This window comes from Penicillium subrubescens (assembly GCF_028828155.1).
Source record: "Penicillium subrubescens strain IBT 31985 chromosome Unknown utg000004l_segment0_segment0, whole genome shotgun sequence".
NCBI lineage: Eukaryota > Fungi > Ascomycota > Eurotiomycetes > Eurotiales > Aspergillaceae > Penicillium > Penicillium subrubescens.
In genome coordinates, this window is record NW_026643154.1 from 2,291,037 (window position 1) to 2,307,107 (window position 16,071).

Sequence of the window (16,071 nt, forward strand, 5' to 3'; positions counted from 1 at the left end):
GGTAGATGTTCTCCGTCAGGCATAACCGCGGACAAACCGAAGTTTAAGCGCTGTCAAAAGGGGTAGACACTCCGAGGAAGGTTTGGAGGAGACGTCATGGGGCACTTAGCATTATTGGAGGCGCGAATCTCGATCGGAGTTTGGATTTTTCAGGTTGGCATCTCTGGGTCGGGTGGGTCTGTATGGAGTGGCAGGTCTAGCGGACAAGAGAGGGGGAAAAGTGGACTAGGGGAAACTCCAATCTTGGGAAATTAGTTCGATCCAGAGACAGAGATGGTTGGAGACATCATGAATCCATGGTCAGAAGAGAAGTGTGGTCCCAATATTGAGTCGATCCGGCAGCTGGCACGGCTGACCCTGTATGGAGTACGGAGAGCTTATTCGAGGCTCCTACGCAAGGTCTAGGCTAAAGGTCGGCGTGCGAGTATTTTCCGACGCGCCATTGACATAATCTGATTCAAAATAATGTCAGAGATATCCTATTATTGTTTTTAAGTGGAAAACGAAGTGGAAGGATGCCCCGGAGGCTAAAGCCGAGAAGAATAATAGGGGCTATGGAGATCGCGAATTGGATTGGCTCAAATAGCGGCACCCTTAGTCGTAAGGCATGATCCACGTTTCCCGTCATGCGTACAATAATACGAGATCGTCGAAGTTTGCTGGGTGGGGGAAGTGATGGTCACTGTCTGTGTATCTCTCATGATTTCCCTCCAAGTCTAGGCAGCTAGCTAGAGAAAAGATTGCGAAGTGACAAAGCCCCATCTGATGATGAAATATCCCTTTTCTATCGAAATCCAAGTACCTATTTCTTCGTCCCCAAGCCTGTCTGGTAAATAACATACAAAGTAAACATAGGGTATCAAAAACAGGAGATCTGAAAGGACCCTCTCCCCTGCCTGTGTACGGGGTAGAAAATCCTATATAAAGGAGCCAGAAATAATGTGAAACAATGTAAAACAATCTTAAAACGTATCGAGGAAGACATTAAGAGAAAGGAAAATGTGAAAATGAAACAAAAACGAGATGCCAGTCTATCCCCGTTTGCCGTATACCAAGCCCCGTAAATCGTTAAAGTAATCGAACTTGAAAGTAAAATGAAGATGGACCAGAAAAAGTGGGGAGGAATGACTTCCAGGTCGTCAGCCGAATGAACGCTTCAAGTTGCGATGCCGTGATAAGTGGATATGTATGCGAGGAAAGGAAAAATTGAGGCCGTGATCAATAGATGAGTGAACCGATACCAAGGTCCTGAACGCCAGTAAAAAAGATAAATGGTTCAAGTGTTGGCGTGAACAAACCCATTACGACTCGAGTATGCACCGTTCAACCAACTCAAAGTTTAATGATGGGAGGGCAAAGGCTCTTGGTCAATGTCGCTAAATGGAGAGTGTCTTGAAGAATCGGCGTCGCCTCCACTGCTTCGCATCTGATTTCTGAGTGCTGGAAGTTGTCGCCGCCTTGCGTTGATAAACCAATTGCTGATCTATATCCAAGAAAAAAAAATCAGTCTTGCTGTTATCAATGCGCTTCAACGTGCTCTCCATACCTGACTAATTGACAGGCCGGTCCTAGTCATGAACATCTGTTTATCCTCTTCGCTAGGATACGGGTGGTCTAGATGTTCGTGAAACCAGGCCCGCAAGATATCTGTTACCGGTTTGGGTAAATTACCCCGTCGGCGCTTCGTCTTAGGATCAATCGGGTCGCCCATGATACCGAAATTAGCCTGCTGCGAGTGCGTCATCATACTCGGCGAGATCTGCTCAGGGTCACCAGGGTAAGGCATCCCTGGATGTCCATATGGTGGTTGGGCGTGCATTATTGGTGCTGTATAAGGTTCCGCGTTTCGTCGATCAGCCATCGCTCCCGGCATTGGGCCTGGCTGGCCGGACCGATATTCTTGTGTAAAGGGGTCGGAACGTGGGGCGACCATTCTGCTGTCGGGATATCCTTTCCTGTCTGGCATCGGTTGAAGGTCCCGTATGGGCGGAAGAATCGGGCTTTGGCCTCGCGAGGCATGGTCACCGAGTCTCACGGATAGGTGATCGCTCATCGGTCGGGGTGAATGTTCGCCTGTGCGCGTTGTGTATTCACGAGCATGGTCGCCGTAGGGGTGTTTCGAAGAAGCATTGGGAGAGTACCCGGGAATTGATCTGGGATCGGCTGCCATTTCATGGCCGGAGGAAGGGCGCTCCTGCGACTGGTGACGGGAGTTATAGTATGATGCGGAGGAATCGATCTCATCGTGGAGGTGGGGCGGAAGGAGCTGAGAATTGACTTGTTAGATTGCTATCTATTATGGCGCGTCACAACAGACATTTCCCACTTACCTCGCGAAATGACGGGAGCGTTTGAGGGTTACCAGCCGGTGCCATGCTTGTATACGAAATGGCCATGTCGGTATCTTCGTCCAAGTCCCGGGGCCGTGACATAGACGAAACTTATAGCGGTACAGAGGAACGGGGGGAAAGCGAGTTTATAGATAATCAAGATGAAAGACGGGTTGGGCAAACTATACGAGGAGCGAGTTCACGGTCAGAAACACAAGTTTGTAGAAAATTGGTCCAGAAGGTGAAGATCGGGAAGAAGGTTTTGTGGTCGTCGGGCGTATTAAGGGTATATTGTTTTTTGTGTATGTAAAGAGGGAGGAGTTAAGATGGCGATACTCACACTGGGAAGCTGGCCTGGTTTTACGTTGACATCGCAGTCACCGAAAAGGCCAAGATTAATGCAAGGTTGGGGAATGAGAGCGAGGAAGATGGGACTGCGGTTTTTAGAAATCGAAGTAATGCAGGGCCCTTTTACATTTTATTTGATTTCCCCTCTGCCCCGAAATAATAATTAATGGGAAAAAATCCCAAAATTGTAAAAAAATTTAAATAATCATAATCCAAAAAGACATGTTCCGAAGACCCAGCTGTTACATGTCCATGGAAAAGCAAGAACAGGGGGGGGGCCCAAAAAAATGACGATCGTGGACAGAGTGGAGACTTTTAGGAGCCACAAACTACGGAGCCACAGCAGTAGCGCTCCGTGTCCTCGAGGCATGCAGAGCGGAGAAGAGGGGGGGGGTTGTGCAAATCAAAAACCCTATGGAGCATCCTTAAGGTTGACCTTTGACAGATAGCGCCAAGGATCCTCTCATCTGGTTCCTGTCATCCTGGAATCAGCCGTCGTGTTAGCGCCAGGATCTATCAATTGGCGGGCTCTCAAGAACTACTGTTCCCCTTCCCCCCGGTTCCGCGCTAGGTCGTTCCTGGTTCGTTTCTGCTCTTCCAGTTCGGCTCTTTTGCTGGGGGGGGGGGGGGGGGGGGGTAATAAACGAAATTTGAATGATGTCCATTGCTGTCTCATATTCCCATCATTATTATTACATTGTCATTCTCTTTCATAGCAGAGAATTTGAGCTGGCCTTGTTGAAAATCTAGTAGCAATTGGCCGTCAAGATAAAGAAGGAAAGAAGACCACGAATAATAAAACGAAAAGTATTCCTTTCCTTGGCTTGACTCGAGATTGACCATGGACGCAACCTTTGGAATGCATGTTTTAGCGCCTGGATAGGTAGTATTGTCTTGAGGGTGATGGGGTTAGGCAGAATGGAGAAAATCCAGGCAGCTGAAGATCTCCATTCAGCCGCGGCAGATGGAAATCCGATCTCATAAAATTCAAAACTAATTTGGAAAAATCCCAAAATTAACACTGTAATAACATACATGATCAAATGATATTTAGTGTTTCGTTCCAAGAAAAAACCATCGCATGACCCGAAGATATGTTATTTACATAGAACAGCAAACAGCAGATATCAATCAGGCAGGGTTAGGTACGGAGTAGAAGCAACGAAATGCCGTCCATAGGTTCGACGGGAAAGGAGGGACGCAGCAGGCAGATTGGAGAAGAGTGTGATGCCGGCAACACCAGCCACAACGCGGGCACTTCGTACTGTAAATGGAGGATGAAGGCCGGGCAGGGGGGATCAGGAATAAAAAAAAGAAAAGAAAAGTGGAGAGACGGCATTCTGGCATTCACGATGTATGGAGTACTCCGTACAGTACCTGAGTCAGGCTGAAGTTAATTAATTCAAATACTGAATTCGAACCAGATTTAGAAATTATTTCATGTTGAGTAGTGGGGTCCACAGTTCCGCATGGGGGAAAGAAGGAGAAAAAAGCGCGCCCAACTACTCTGTATACAGCAGTTAGTAGCAGTTAATAATTCAGGCTCGGGTTTGAATCTCTCTCCATCGCTCTCTTGTTCTGGCCACTTCTTTCCTCCTCCCCTCGGTCGCCATATCTAATTGAACTACTGTACATAGCAGGATTTTGGAACCGCTCGTCGTGTGGTGAAAAGTTAAACCAACTACATCACAAATGAGGGTGGATCGCCAACCCAGAAAGCGGGCTTCGAGTCAAAGGGAAAGATCGCCGGAGGCCTCACTGGGCCGTTCCACATCGCAGGTTGTGTCAGAAGGGCCATGGATCGCTGCGACTGGTTCCCAGCCCGATCGCGAGGCGTCCCGAGGAGCTTATCCTGGATGGTGGGTTAATATGGGTTAAGAAGTCCCAGGGCTCGAATAGGACGAGGCGACCATGGGCCGATGATCCATACTATTGGATTATTAGCCCGAGATTAAAAGATGAGGGAGCTACGGGTAGCGTGCTAGATAGAGTCTGCATGTTGGCGGGGACCCGAGAGATCTGGAGGGAGCGATCTGGACTTTGATAACCTTGACTTCGGGAGTTACAAAAGTGTACAGAAGTAGTAAGTGAGCAGAGTCGATCATCTTGTTGGTAGACGAGACAAAAAGGAGGGGAAGGGGGGGGAAACAAAAAGAGCATGACGGACATACACGGCTCGATCCCAGCCGTCAGCCTCTGATCAGTGGGCACGAAGATCGATCGACCAGACACGAAAATACTGTAACACCAATGGTGGGGGGCTTGTCATTCGAGATGAAATAATATATCCTGTGGCGTTGTAGGCTTGGCACATCTCGAGGCCAACAATCAGGACTGAGAACCTCAGGACAGGGATGGACAAATCGCCTAGCGTGTGGTTAGTGGTAGGGGGTTCTTCAATGTACTCCACTTTCTTCCAGATGAACCAGCCTGTGGCCTGTGGCGTAGCAAGAAGCCCGGATCCACGCTACGGTCGCGCTCCGTACGTCAGATCACTCACACGGAGCATCCGCATGGATCCATCCATGACGCGACGCCTGACCGAGAGTTGCGCTTTCTTGGTCCGTTCAGCAGCTTTCCTCACTTGGAGACGATCGTGTCAGCGGGGATGATAGGGGAAAGATGTGGGTATAATCATGATGATGGTCAGCCATCTTTGAAGCTGAGGAAATTACATTGTGACCAAGACACTGAGTTGTTCCTGGGCAGGGAACCTTGAATAATGTATGTCCAGGGAGGTGGTTTCGTGCATATGATATCTCAAGCAGCGTCCATCTGAGCGAGGAGTGGGGGATGGGTGTTATTGTAGGTGTGCTCCAGCCCTACTTACTGTACAGTACTTCGTGAGTAAAGGGGAGGGGGAGGTGAGAAGCAAGAGTGACGTGGAGAGGGTCCGGGATTTGATGGCGCCAGAGCGACTCCGTCCTCGGCTGAAAGGCGTGAAAGGCCCTTGTGTATTTAGCGACCGCCTCAATGTGATTAACTAATATTTCCGTGTATGTATCCTGGAGTCCTCCAAGTGGAGTATATATATGCTCTGTATTACTGACAACTATACTCTCTTGTTGGGCATGCTCATTAATCTCAAGTCCACCCAGTCTCATTATCCCATCACAATCTCTGCCATTCCATGCGGCTCGCACATCGCATATCACACACATCCACCCTGTCATGCGTTGGTATGGTTCAGTTATACACACTAGCATCGCTAGCTTCTTTTCTAGTCACGCCAAAAGTCCAGCTGGGTGTTGGGGCGGATTCTGTCGAGTGGATCGCCTCCTGCCTGACCATTCAGTCTACATATGGCCTTCTGTGCGTACCGAGTAGTACATCCTTACCTGCCAATAATACATAGTCTAATTTTTACAGACTGGGTTTTGTCGGTCGAATCAAACAGCAAGGATCGTCCTCGATTCTCCGTCATGTATGGAGCCTTATGGAGCAATGTCACTCCATAGGGAACACAGATTCAGCGCACGAAGAGGAGGCGGTCTTACACTTTCGATACAGAAACACAACTCGTTCATCCTGTAGCTACTGTACTCCGTAGGTTTGAGTGAACGACAGCGAAAGTGACAAAAAAAGGCTATCGGAGATCCTCCTGGTAAGTGGGGCATCGCACGCTCCGCACAAGCTGCCTGGGAATATGTACTGACACTACAGTGCTCCACAGTCTGTATTGCGTACTCGGTGCATGCCACTGGCGAGTAATACATAGAGGAATTGAGAAAAGTAAAAGAAATGAACACAGACCAAAGACTACCACGATAAGTCGAGGACTGGGTCAAAAACAAAACTGTCGAGGCCAGGATGAACGCCGTCGAACCCATGGCTCTACGAGCCGTGAATCGATATTTGCCGTCCAATCACACCGAAAATGAAGAACATGGTTATGCCCACTTTCCTTACTGGGCATGGGACCGCGAGATTTATGTGGCTGTTCCCACCCGAGATAATAATTGTAATTAGATTCCTGAATCTGGGGTCTACTCCTTCCGGGGCGTCGATCGACAGGATATACTTAGACGAGACAATAGTACATAGGGCCAACGCCAGAGACTACTCCACTGACAGATCAATGTAGAAGCCTCGGTTGACGACGAAAGCCCTATTCCGGCGCCACTCGATATCGACGAGGGAGTTCATAAGTAGTTCACTACAAATCTCCTTGAGTTTGTCGGACAGACTCTCGGACGCTTTCCGCGCGACATACTCCCATGCCGGCGCTATAAGCTCACTAGATCTAGTTCTAAGTTTAAGGAGTGGCCCCGTCATAGGATACCTGTCTTCGCTAAAGATGGCAGTCAACCCCGAGCTTGAGAGGCCTCGGTTCTGGTATAAGCAGACGCCACGATCAATGCAGGGGCGTGCAGTGGCTGGGATTCTCTTCGATAGGGCCAATCTTTCCGCCAGATCTACGGAGTACATTATCATTAACGTGTAAAAGTGCCGTAGCCTCCTAATGCTAACCAAATCAAATCCCACACTAGTCAATTGAGTTCAGTATGAAATTCGGGATTCGAGGCTTCAAATCAGATTGGCCACGATTTTCATGTTTTGTCCATCATTCACGGGCAATATCTAATAGAAAGAACAGCGGATCTTGTTCCTTTCGAAATGTGCGGCCACGCGGAAACCCTTTACTCAAAATCAGCTGCTGTTATCTGATTTTCAGAATTGTCCCGTCCTCTTAGTCGTGGGTACTCGGATTTTGCTCTGATTACCTATTAAAGAATCCTTTTGGTCACACAGGCCGATGTAAGTAGTAACCAAACAGTTACTCTATCTCTGTACTCGGTACTCCATAGATGCAGTGGTAAACAAGGAGGGGAACTGGGTGAGGGGCAAAAAAATCGAAAAAATAACACAATGAACTGAACTGAGAAAAAGTAAATCCCACCATGTAGAGGGGCGCCGAACTTCTCCGCCAATAGACCGGTTTCTTCTTCCCCCGCCCAGCCACATCTAGGCATCTCCGGGTACAGCGGAAGAAAGAATCAGTGAAATCATTATTTCCTCCAAATTAATGGATTTTAGCGGGATTTTCATACCACATCTATCCGTCATTTATGGAATTCGAGATCGTGCTTGCAAGAGGGCCGGGATGCAGATCATCGGATCTTGCACCAGAAATAATTGGCACAATCTACAATATATAAAAATAATTATGGAACCGGGGAGGTTGCCCCCCGGAGAATGGACAACGGAGGAATTACATTATTAAGTACTCCATAGCCACGAGAATAATAATAGTATTGAGGATAATAATAAAAACCCTGCTTGCATCGCAATGCGCCATGCAGGAATTTGTCATTGTGCAACCCAGCTATCCCGGTACTCGGGTATGGGCGATCGCAGTTCTTCCCCCTTTTTTGAGATCATTATTGGGTGACTACGTGGCCGATCCAACCCCGGCAGAAAAGAACCTTATTTCCGGTCCTGGGACCCATCAATGTGACGGTCAGGCCCGTCATGAATGTCACGTCACTTATCAGTGCCGTCGGTTCTGTCAACATGTCACGAGTAACTAACATCAAGCCAAACGTTGCTAGCGGAGAGGGTCCTTCCTAATTCGATCTGGCCGCTTAATTATAATGAATTACAGTGCAATCAAAACCTGAGGCGGGCAGCGACTACGCTCATCAAATAGTAATAGTAAATAATGATATACTGGAACGATCGCCAGTTTTCATTGGTCTTTTTCAGTGGCTCATTTTCTGGGATTTCGCGCCCGTGAATGTGATTTCAATCCTGCTAGTGCTAAGGTGATACCAAAAACAGGGCTGGATCGGTTTGGTCGCCCTGTAAATATTAGTTTGGTATGTGGGGGTTGGGTTGGCAGCGCCCCTGCAGGGCGCCAAGTGGGATGTGGGATGTAAGGAAATACTCAGCTCTTGGAGACTCGAACAAGCGGGTTTGGTCTTGCCGCCTGTCACTCTTTGAGTTCAATCCTGGGCGATCCAGCGTCCCAACCTCCTGGTTTCCGGGAAAAAAATGACGATCTGAGGATCTGCCTAAATGAACCTTGTACACCGTCTCTCCGTACATACTACACGACAACTCTGCGCCAATAGTACTATGTATGGCCTTCAATCTACGATGTCCCCATGTGCTAGTGTCCATAGATAATTTCACAAAACACGAGGTAAGGAGGGGCGCGCCTCCGGCATGCCTCATCGCGGCTCAAGGCAAAGACCGATCGGGGAAGGTTTCGAAGATCCCCGCCGCTCCTTCCTTGATCCCTGTCTACCTCTTACTTATAACCGAATGTGCTCCGGCTTTCGACCATGACATACATCAATTCAGAGACAGTGTGGCTCTACACAGTGCATAGTCATCATACATCTGTAGCATGACTACCGAGATTCTCTGTATCTCGTGTCCCACGACAGGCTGAGAGAGCTAAAGACTACGTACAGTACAGCCTGGACTGGGACTGTTTCAAGGCCCCATGCAATCTTCCTTTCACGTGAATATTGTTCTTGTCTTTGGTGGTAACCCATAATGTGAATATCTGGTCGCATTGACTTGTGAGGTAGCAAGCTAAGTATCCAACTAAACATCTAAACCCTTTGACATCCTGTATGCCGTGTGATATCTACATGGTAATGCCACTTTGAAACAATTGAGTCGTAATGGAGCTAAAGGTAGGGGTAGAAATGTGACCTACATCATAGGCCAGGGCCATCAATAGTCCCCCGTCAGATCAATTGGTCAACTGAACCATTGATGAAAGTCATGATGCTCTTGCTGCTACTTTCTGGATAGAGTAAAAGTCTGAACATAGTCATGTCTCCTTCAGAGTTCTCTCCTACAAATCGTAAGTCTGGTATAGAATATGAATGCCCATTTACTGCTTGCCCACCTAGCCCGTCACTTATTGGCTTGATTTTTCTATCAAAAGCCAAGGTGTCCCCGGACTACTTCTACGCTCCTTGCTGTTAATGGAAAGAAGGTCCTTAGGACGTCCCTAGACCTTGCCTTCCTTAGAAAGCCCCTGTCGGGGTCACTTCGCCTTGGATGTCGCTCTCCTAGCTTCATAAAAACGACTCATGAATAGGAAGTATAGCTTTCCAATACTCACCTAATATCTTTTGGAAGTCTTGTATCGTTCGAACAAGGTGGCTACTAGCAAATACAGCCCAGTCCAGTTTCTATGACCGAGACACCACTCTTCTACCGGGCAACTCCATCTTCCCTCTAGGTGCGCATGATGACTTGCATTATAACTCGTGTATCATGGAATTAGGGACAAAAACGGGACTTAGTACGTCGTGGGCATACTTGATACACTATGTCCCTAGCCAATCATCTCTATAAAGAGTGATCATATACAAGATACGGTGGAAGACTGTATGGTTGAAGACCAGAACGGTCCAGTGCTGGGAAGTGGGAAATTTCAGGGAGCACTGCGGCATTATTGATGTTGATAAGTAGCTTTTTTTCGTGTCTCTGCTGTGAGTTATCCGAGCTGACCTCGCGGACTAGGATATGACATCTAGTTTTGAAAGCATAGCATTTGGTTTGAGAGATCTCCAGTAGTGTCTCATTCCTTGTTCGATCCAAAGCAGGGGAAGAAGTCTATCTACCAACATTCTAGTATTGTGGGAGCCATGTTTCTTTTCCAATCTCAGAACTAGCATACATAGAGTAACTTTTCGAAGGGCCCGTCTCGTTCAACCTTTCCATCATGAAGCATAATCGTATTTACTTTGCAAGTGTGTTGCCGAGCTCAGCAGCCCGGGAAGTGGCAGCCTTGACAGCCTTATCGACAGTCTCTTTAAATCCAAGGGCCTCGAAAGTCTGGAGGGCAGCATATGTGGTGCCATTGGGACTGGTGACATTCTTGCGCAGCTGACCGGGTTCGTCGGATGACTCGACGAGCATCTTGCCGGCACCAAGGCAGGTTTGCGTGGCTAGACGAGTAGCCTGCTCTTGAGAGAGACCCAGAGAAGTGGCACTGGCCACGAGATGCTCCACCATGGCGAAGAAATAGGCAGGGCCAGAGCCTGGTTTGATGTTAGATCCCAACCTTTTTCATGTGTCGTTGCGCTCAAATCCACGTACCAGAAAGACCAGTCACAACATCCAAAAGCTCCTCTTTATCCACCCACTCAGTGGCCTTGCTAACACTGCTAAGCAGAGAATTGACCAGGTCCTTCTCAGCAGCAGTTACATCCGCACTTGGGAAAGCACCGGAGGCACCTTCGCCCACCAGAGCAGGAGTGTTCGGCATCACGCGGACAACATGTGCAGACCGGCCATCACTGGTCCGAGACCACTCCTGTAGACTGTTGAGGGTGATACCTGCCGCGATGCTGACGACGACAGGGAGGGTCTGGCGCTGCGTCCAGGAAGCACTGAGCTCCTCACACACGCTCTTGGTGACCTGGGGCTTGACAGCGATAATGACGATGTCTGCATCTGCACCTGCCTCGGAGTTGACGGTGGTCGTCCGCACGCCGACCGCGGCAAGCTTGTCCCGGTTGATGTCCCAGGGCTCTGAGACGTAGATGTTTTGCTTGCTGACGCCTTTGCTCACCAGGCCGCCGATAATGGCAGAGGCCATGTTGCCTCCACCAATAAAGGCGAGCTTGCTCTCTTGAAGGGAAGGCATCGTTGCGTGCGGGATGGGGGTTATGGGAGGTGTTGGTAGTATTATTTGTGGTCGTCGGGGAGTTTCTTAACGTTTCGGTAAATCCCCCACTTCAACGACTCTTATCGTAAGGTGGGGCAATTGAAATAGCCAGACCGCCCGATGTCGCTTGTTGATGTTGCCTGCGATTGATCACAGTAGCGAGAAAGCAAACAAAATGGCCAACTCTTATGCGAATAAAAATCGTCAATGTTGATGGATCCAGTGATGTGAGATTTCCAGGATATTTACACCCTCGCTTTAGCAATTTATAGAGAGATATCTGTCTCTAATCCGTTCCTTGACTCATCCGGTCTTCTCCAGGTTTTTGTAGCCGGCCCGGTCAGACCGGATCTGGGGTAATTGTAAAAAGTACCTCTGGAGCATTGTCTATATTTGCCTTGCAATTATCTGGGGATGGATACCACAATCCAAGGCTTCGAAGGTGGGTTAGTTAATAGACGGGATAGGACAAGGAATTGGGAACTGCCCAGCGAAAAGTCCTGAAATGTCCGGAATCTAAGAGTTGTCGGGCTCCTAGAAGTAGCGGGTTTCAGCCTTCCTATCGTAGCTATCGCTGTAAACAATTTCTACTCACCTGGCTGTGGGCTGAGGGTGCTACGTACTGTGGCGTGCGCTTGTGGGAATCTGGGAGCGACCCCATACCCTACTGGTCTCCATATCTGCCTGCCAGCAAGGGTATATACTAGAGGCCCGGATTGCCCGCTCTCCTTTAATGTGTGCTCCCTGTGCAGCCCGTGGTCTTGGAAATAGAAATCAGTCATATTTCAGGGCTTTGGTCTGACACACCGTAATCGGATCAATTGGATGTGCGCAGTAACGAGATACGCTCATTACTGCATCTGCACTCTTCAATTTCCTTGAGGGCGTTCATTTCGATACCCATGGGCGTATATCTGCATGTATACATCCATGTAACATCGAGTCCGAGTACCGGGCGCCTTTAACTGCCGGTCAAACTGGATGTCGTTGTCGATATGTGTTCGCAGAAATCAAAATACACAGGAAGCACCAAAATAATAAAACGAAGATCATCACTATCGATTAATAGCGACACTAAAAATCGTGGCAAAATACAATATGCACAGTCTGACAGGTGGCCAGCTAGTCAGTAGTAAGTAGATATTAATTATCATCAATGAAATCAACTAACTTAGGCAAAAAATTGACACCAAAAAAAAGAATTGTATGACAAGAGTGGGATTCGAACCCACGCCCCTTTCGAGACACGGAAGTTTGGATCAGGTCAACCTGAACCGTGCGCCATAGACCAACTCGGCCATCTTGCCAATTAGTAATCATTGCAGATAGAGTTAGAGCTATAGTGCATTTGCAGGACTAGACAATTTCAAGTAGTAAGATAGTGGGGCAACCATCTAACTACTCAAAAGACCAACAGATCCAACATAACCACGACCTTAGTCTATAGTTGAGTATATGCTAGTAAGCACCGGTAAAATAACTAGTCGTAAAAAATCTTTATTTTGGTTCAATAATCTATATCTAAGACAAATCACAAAAGGTTGAATATGCAAATGAGAAGGATGAGAAGCCGACGCCCAGAAATCAATCCCCCAGAACCAAGACCCGCGCAGCATGAAATAACCGACAGAACGTAAGTAACAAAACACCACCCCGCTAAAGTGCATCGAAGTAAAACGAAAGCTCGTGAGAAAGGTCGTTTGACTGGGCCGGTGCGTTTAAATCGAGAACTCAACCGAGTCGTCCAAGTCGTAAGGCGCCAGTGGACAAGCGTGACAAGAAAGGCAGGCGCGATCATGCACAATGCAGAAGAACAGAAATACGAGAGACATCCAGGGCGGGGATATATACAATCAAGTGTGGCGGTTGAAGGCATAGGATGCCGGGCCAGCTTCATGCCAAAAAATGATATAGAGGTTTGTGTAACAGGCAAGGGCAAAATGGCCGACAAGACAATCCAGATACTGTACTTTCTTTTTGGTTTGATTTTACCAAGTCTCCTGGTACAATGTCAGAACATGCCCCCTTACCCAGCAAGTTGATATTTCGATATTGGATGACTTACCGCAATGTATTGACCTGCCTCCTTCTTGCGCTGCCAAAACAACTCTGCCTCTTTGGCATTCAAATTGCCCTTAGACATGGCAACCTCGACAAGAGCGGCCTCTACGCCCTCACCCATGCCCTTGCCACTACCGCAGACAAACACACGGCCGTCCAGCGCATTGATTACGTACCAGACCAGATCTGCCTGATGGCGCACTTCCTCCTGCACATAGCGGCTCTCGCCCCGGCGGCTTTGTACCACGGTGCGAACCTTGTCCTCGTGCACACCCCACTCGCCGCTATACAGCTCATCGAGCAGGGAGTCACGTACACCTTGAAGTACCCAGACTTTGTTGGCACAGTTGGCAGACTGCAGACGGCGCTGAACGAACCCACGGAATGGGGCGATGCCGACACCTGCCCCGATCAAAAGCATAGGCCCATCGGAGGCGAAGCGCTTCGCGAGCGGGTTCGCCATCAAGCCGCGGAACATCGGGATATAGAGGTCATGTTTCTCGCCAGCGGCTTCGGCCTTGATCGCGCGTTGCGCAAGCCGCTCGAGATAGCCAGAACTCACACCGGTCCGGTTCCCGCCCCGCCAGTCTTCAGATTCGGCAACAGTGACAGCCACTTCAATCAAGCGGCGGCACTCAGTGCCCTTAAAATGGCACGAGATCATGGGGTCCTGAGAAAGTGAATAGAAGCGCGGCATGAGGGTATTCAGCACAGAGAGGAGATGATCAAGTGGAGGTCGAGAGGAGGGGAAAGCGTGTAGGAGCTGTGACAAGCTGATGTGTGAGGTGGTGCGAAGATCGCAGAACGCGCCTTGACCCTGGGCTGAGGACAAATACTCGAGGATCTTTTTCTCGTTTTGCTCGGCCGTATACTCAGCCAGGAGGCGGAAAAGCGGCTTGGTGGGTGGATAACTTTGGATATCCGAGCACCAGCTAAGAACCTCGCGCCGTGTAGTGATCAGCTCCCGCGGCTTGTCGTCACCCCATATAGTCGGCCAGCGACCCTGGGTCGTCCGCATGCACACCTTTCGGTCGCGCATCGACTTGGGAACCCCGAGTAGATCGAAAATGTCCTCCACATCCTCATCTTTGTTTTTGGGGCAGACGCCAATGGCCCCACCCACGACGAAATCCACCATTCCACTCTCCGCAGGGTAATCGGTAACATCGATATCGAAGTGATACGTGCGCTTCTCCGCACCGCCCTTGGTCAACTCTCGGGCATGATGGAGCGGAGCTCGATACACCTCGTAAGGGGGATGCGGTTGCACAAACTGCGGAGGGTGATCCGCGGGACCAAGGGAAATATCGGTAGCGTATGCGGGGGCTGGCTTGAACGAAACAGTCTTCTCCGGTAACGGGGCAATGTTGGAAAGATTGCTGTCCAGAGTGAGCAAATCTAAGTTTAACTCGAGACTGGCGAATGCTTTATTCTCGGGTGCCGTTATTGAGTTGAATCCGGAGATGGGACCGTCCAACGGCTGCAACGGTCGACCTCGGCAACATCCTCCACCACAGCACATAGACTGGATTTTTTGGGTACCGCTTGTGCCTACATTCTCCAGGACACGTCGCATATCCTCGGAGTTCTGTGATATCAGGATGGTTGAAGCCCGGCGTTGGCGACCATGGGGCTTGCTTGCAAGCTCCTCTTCGATGTGAGTGTCACTAGGCGAGGTGATTGGGGAGTCGGAGGAGTCAGAGCCGACCGAGTAGTCGGTTTCTTGAGAGGCAGATGAGCCATTGAAGGTAATATCGGTCACGGAAAGTGATCGCACGCCGCGCGGCTCTTCAGGGATTGGATTGTCGGGATGTGAAGTTGACGACACCGGAATCTCTGGGAAGGTGCCTTTGCGGGGGCGAGACTCTGACGAGGCGACGGTCGTCGACGGCATGATCGAATTGATGGCGTGGACTGTTAAGATAGGCGATGGTGAGTAAATAAGAAGGGTACATTAGGGAAGGAAGAATAATGTATCTGGCACGTACCCATGGAGAGCAGGCGAAAAACTCAAAGAGCTGTTGGGGTGTCGGAGGGGGTTGGAAGGGAAGAGTCGGGAAGAGCCGCTCAAAATGAGTGTTGGGGGGGGGGGGGGGGGGGCGAAAGGTAGGAAAGGCGAAAAAACGGGAACGGAAGTAGCAGCCTTCTAGAGTAACAGGTTCCTTTTGACGATTTAAAACGAAGGAGGATAGTGCAGACTTAAGGAAATGGTCGGGATTGTCAATTGAGAAGAGGAGGGAGGTGGCGAAGGGAGCAGTTGAAAATTACGGCTGTCGGCTATGGAGAATAAAAAGCGGGAGGGAACGCCAGATTCGGCCAGGGAATGATTAAAGTTCGTTATCAGATTCTGCCACATTCCTAGTCTCCGGGTAAAGGATAAAACATACAGGATTAATGATTATTATGTACAACAGTATACGACTACTATACATACATACAGGATGCTCTTTACCCGATCTATATCATGCTTTACCCTAATACAGAGCCCTGGCCGATGAGAATGAGGAGTCAATAATTACTTTCGCATGGAATCCCCCCCCAAAAAAGAGGGGGAAAGAGACAGAGACAAAAGAAAAAGCACATCACTTCCAGCATAATACAGTCTAAGACACTGACCTATACTCGACATAATATACATTGAACAATAATATAGAGTAGTCTAAAGAAATGCAAACGCGCGACGAGTATCCTGGT

At 48.9% G+C, this 16,071-nt stretch overlaps 3 protein-coding genes across 3 annotated transcripts; all 3 read right to left on the reverse strand.

Annotated features, from left to right (window-relative positions):
- Window positions 1-697: 697 nt before the first annotated feature.
- Window positions 698-2,765, reverse strand: N7473_005927 (homeobox domain-containing protein). Its single transcript, XM_057151867.1, has 4 exons — window positions 2,671-2,765; window positions 2,331-2,512; window positions 1,547-2,266; window positions 698-1,483 (listed from the first exon to the last, which is right to left on the reverse strand). Exons 2-4 carry the CDS (start codon window positions 2,430-2,432, stop codon window positions 1,340-1,342), a joined length of 966 nt encoding a protein of 321 aa, XP_057009672.1. The 5' UTR covers window positions 2,433-2,512; window positions 2,671-2,765; the 3' UTR covers window positions 698-1,339.
- Window positions 2,766-10,385: 7,620 nt separating this feature from the next.
- Window positions 10,386-11,295, reverse strand: N7473_005928 (pyrroline-5-carboxylate reductase family protein; the record flags this gene model as incomplete). Its single annotated transcript, XM_057151868.1, has 2 exons — window positions 10,386-10,687; window positions 10,746-11,295. 2 exons carry the CDS (start codon window positions 11,293-11,295, stop codon window positions 10,386-10,388), a joined length of 852 nt encoding a protein of 283 aa, XP_057009673.1.
- A 1,501-nt stretch (window positions 11,296-12,796) lies between these two features.
- N7473_005929 (FAD binding domain protein) lies at window positions 12,797-15,466 on the reverse strand. Its single transcript, XM_057151869.1, has 3 exons — window positions 15,366-15,466; window positions 13,382-15,291; window positions 12,797-13,316 (listed from the first exon to the last, which is right to left on the reverse strand). The coding sequence occupies exons 1-3, from the start codon at window positions 15,367-15,369 to the stop codon at window positions 13,305-13,307; spliced, it is 1,926 nt and encodes a 641-aa protein (XP_057009674.1). The 5' UTR covers window positions 15,370-15,466; the 3' UTR covers window positions 12,797-13,304.
- Window positions 15,467-16,071: the final 605 nt, after the last annotated feature.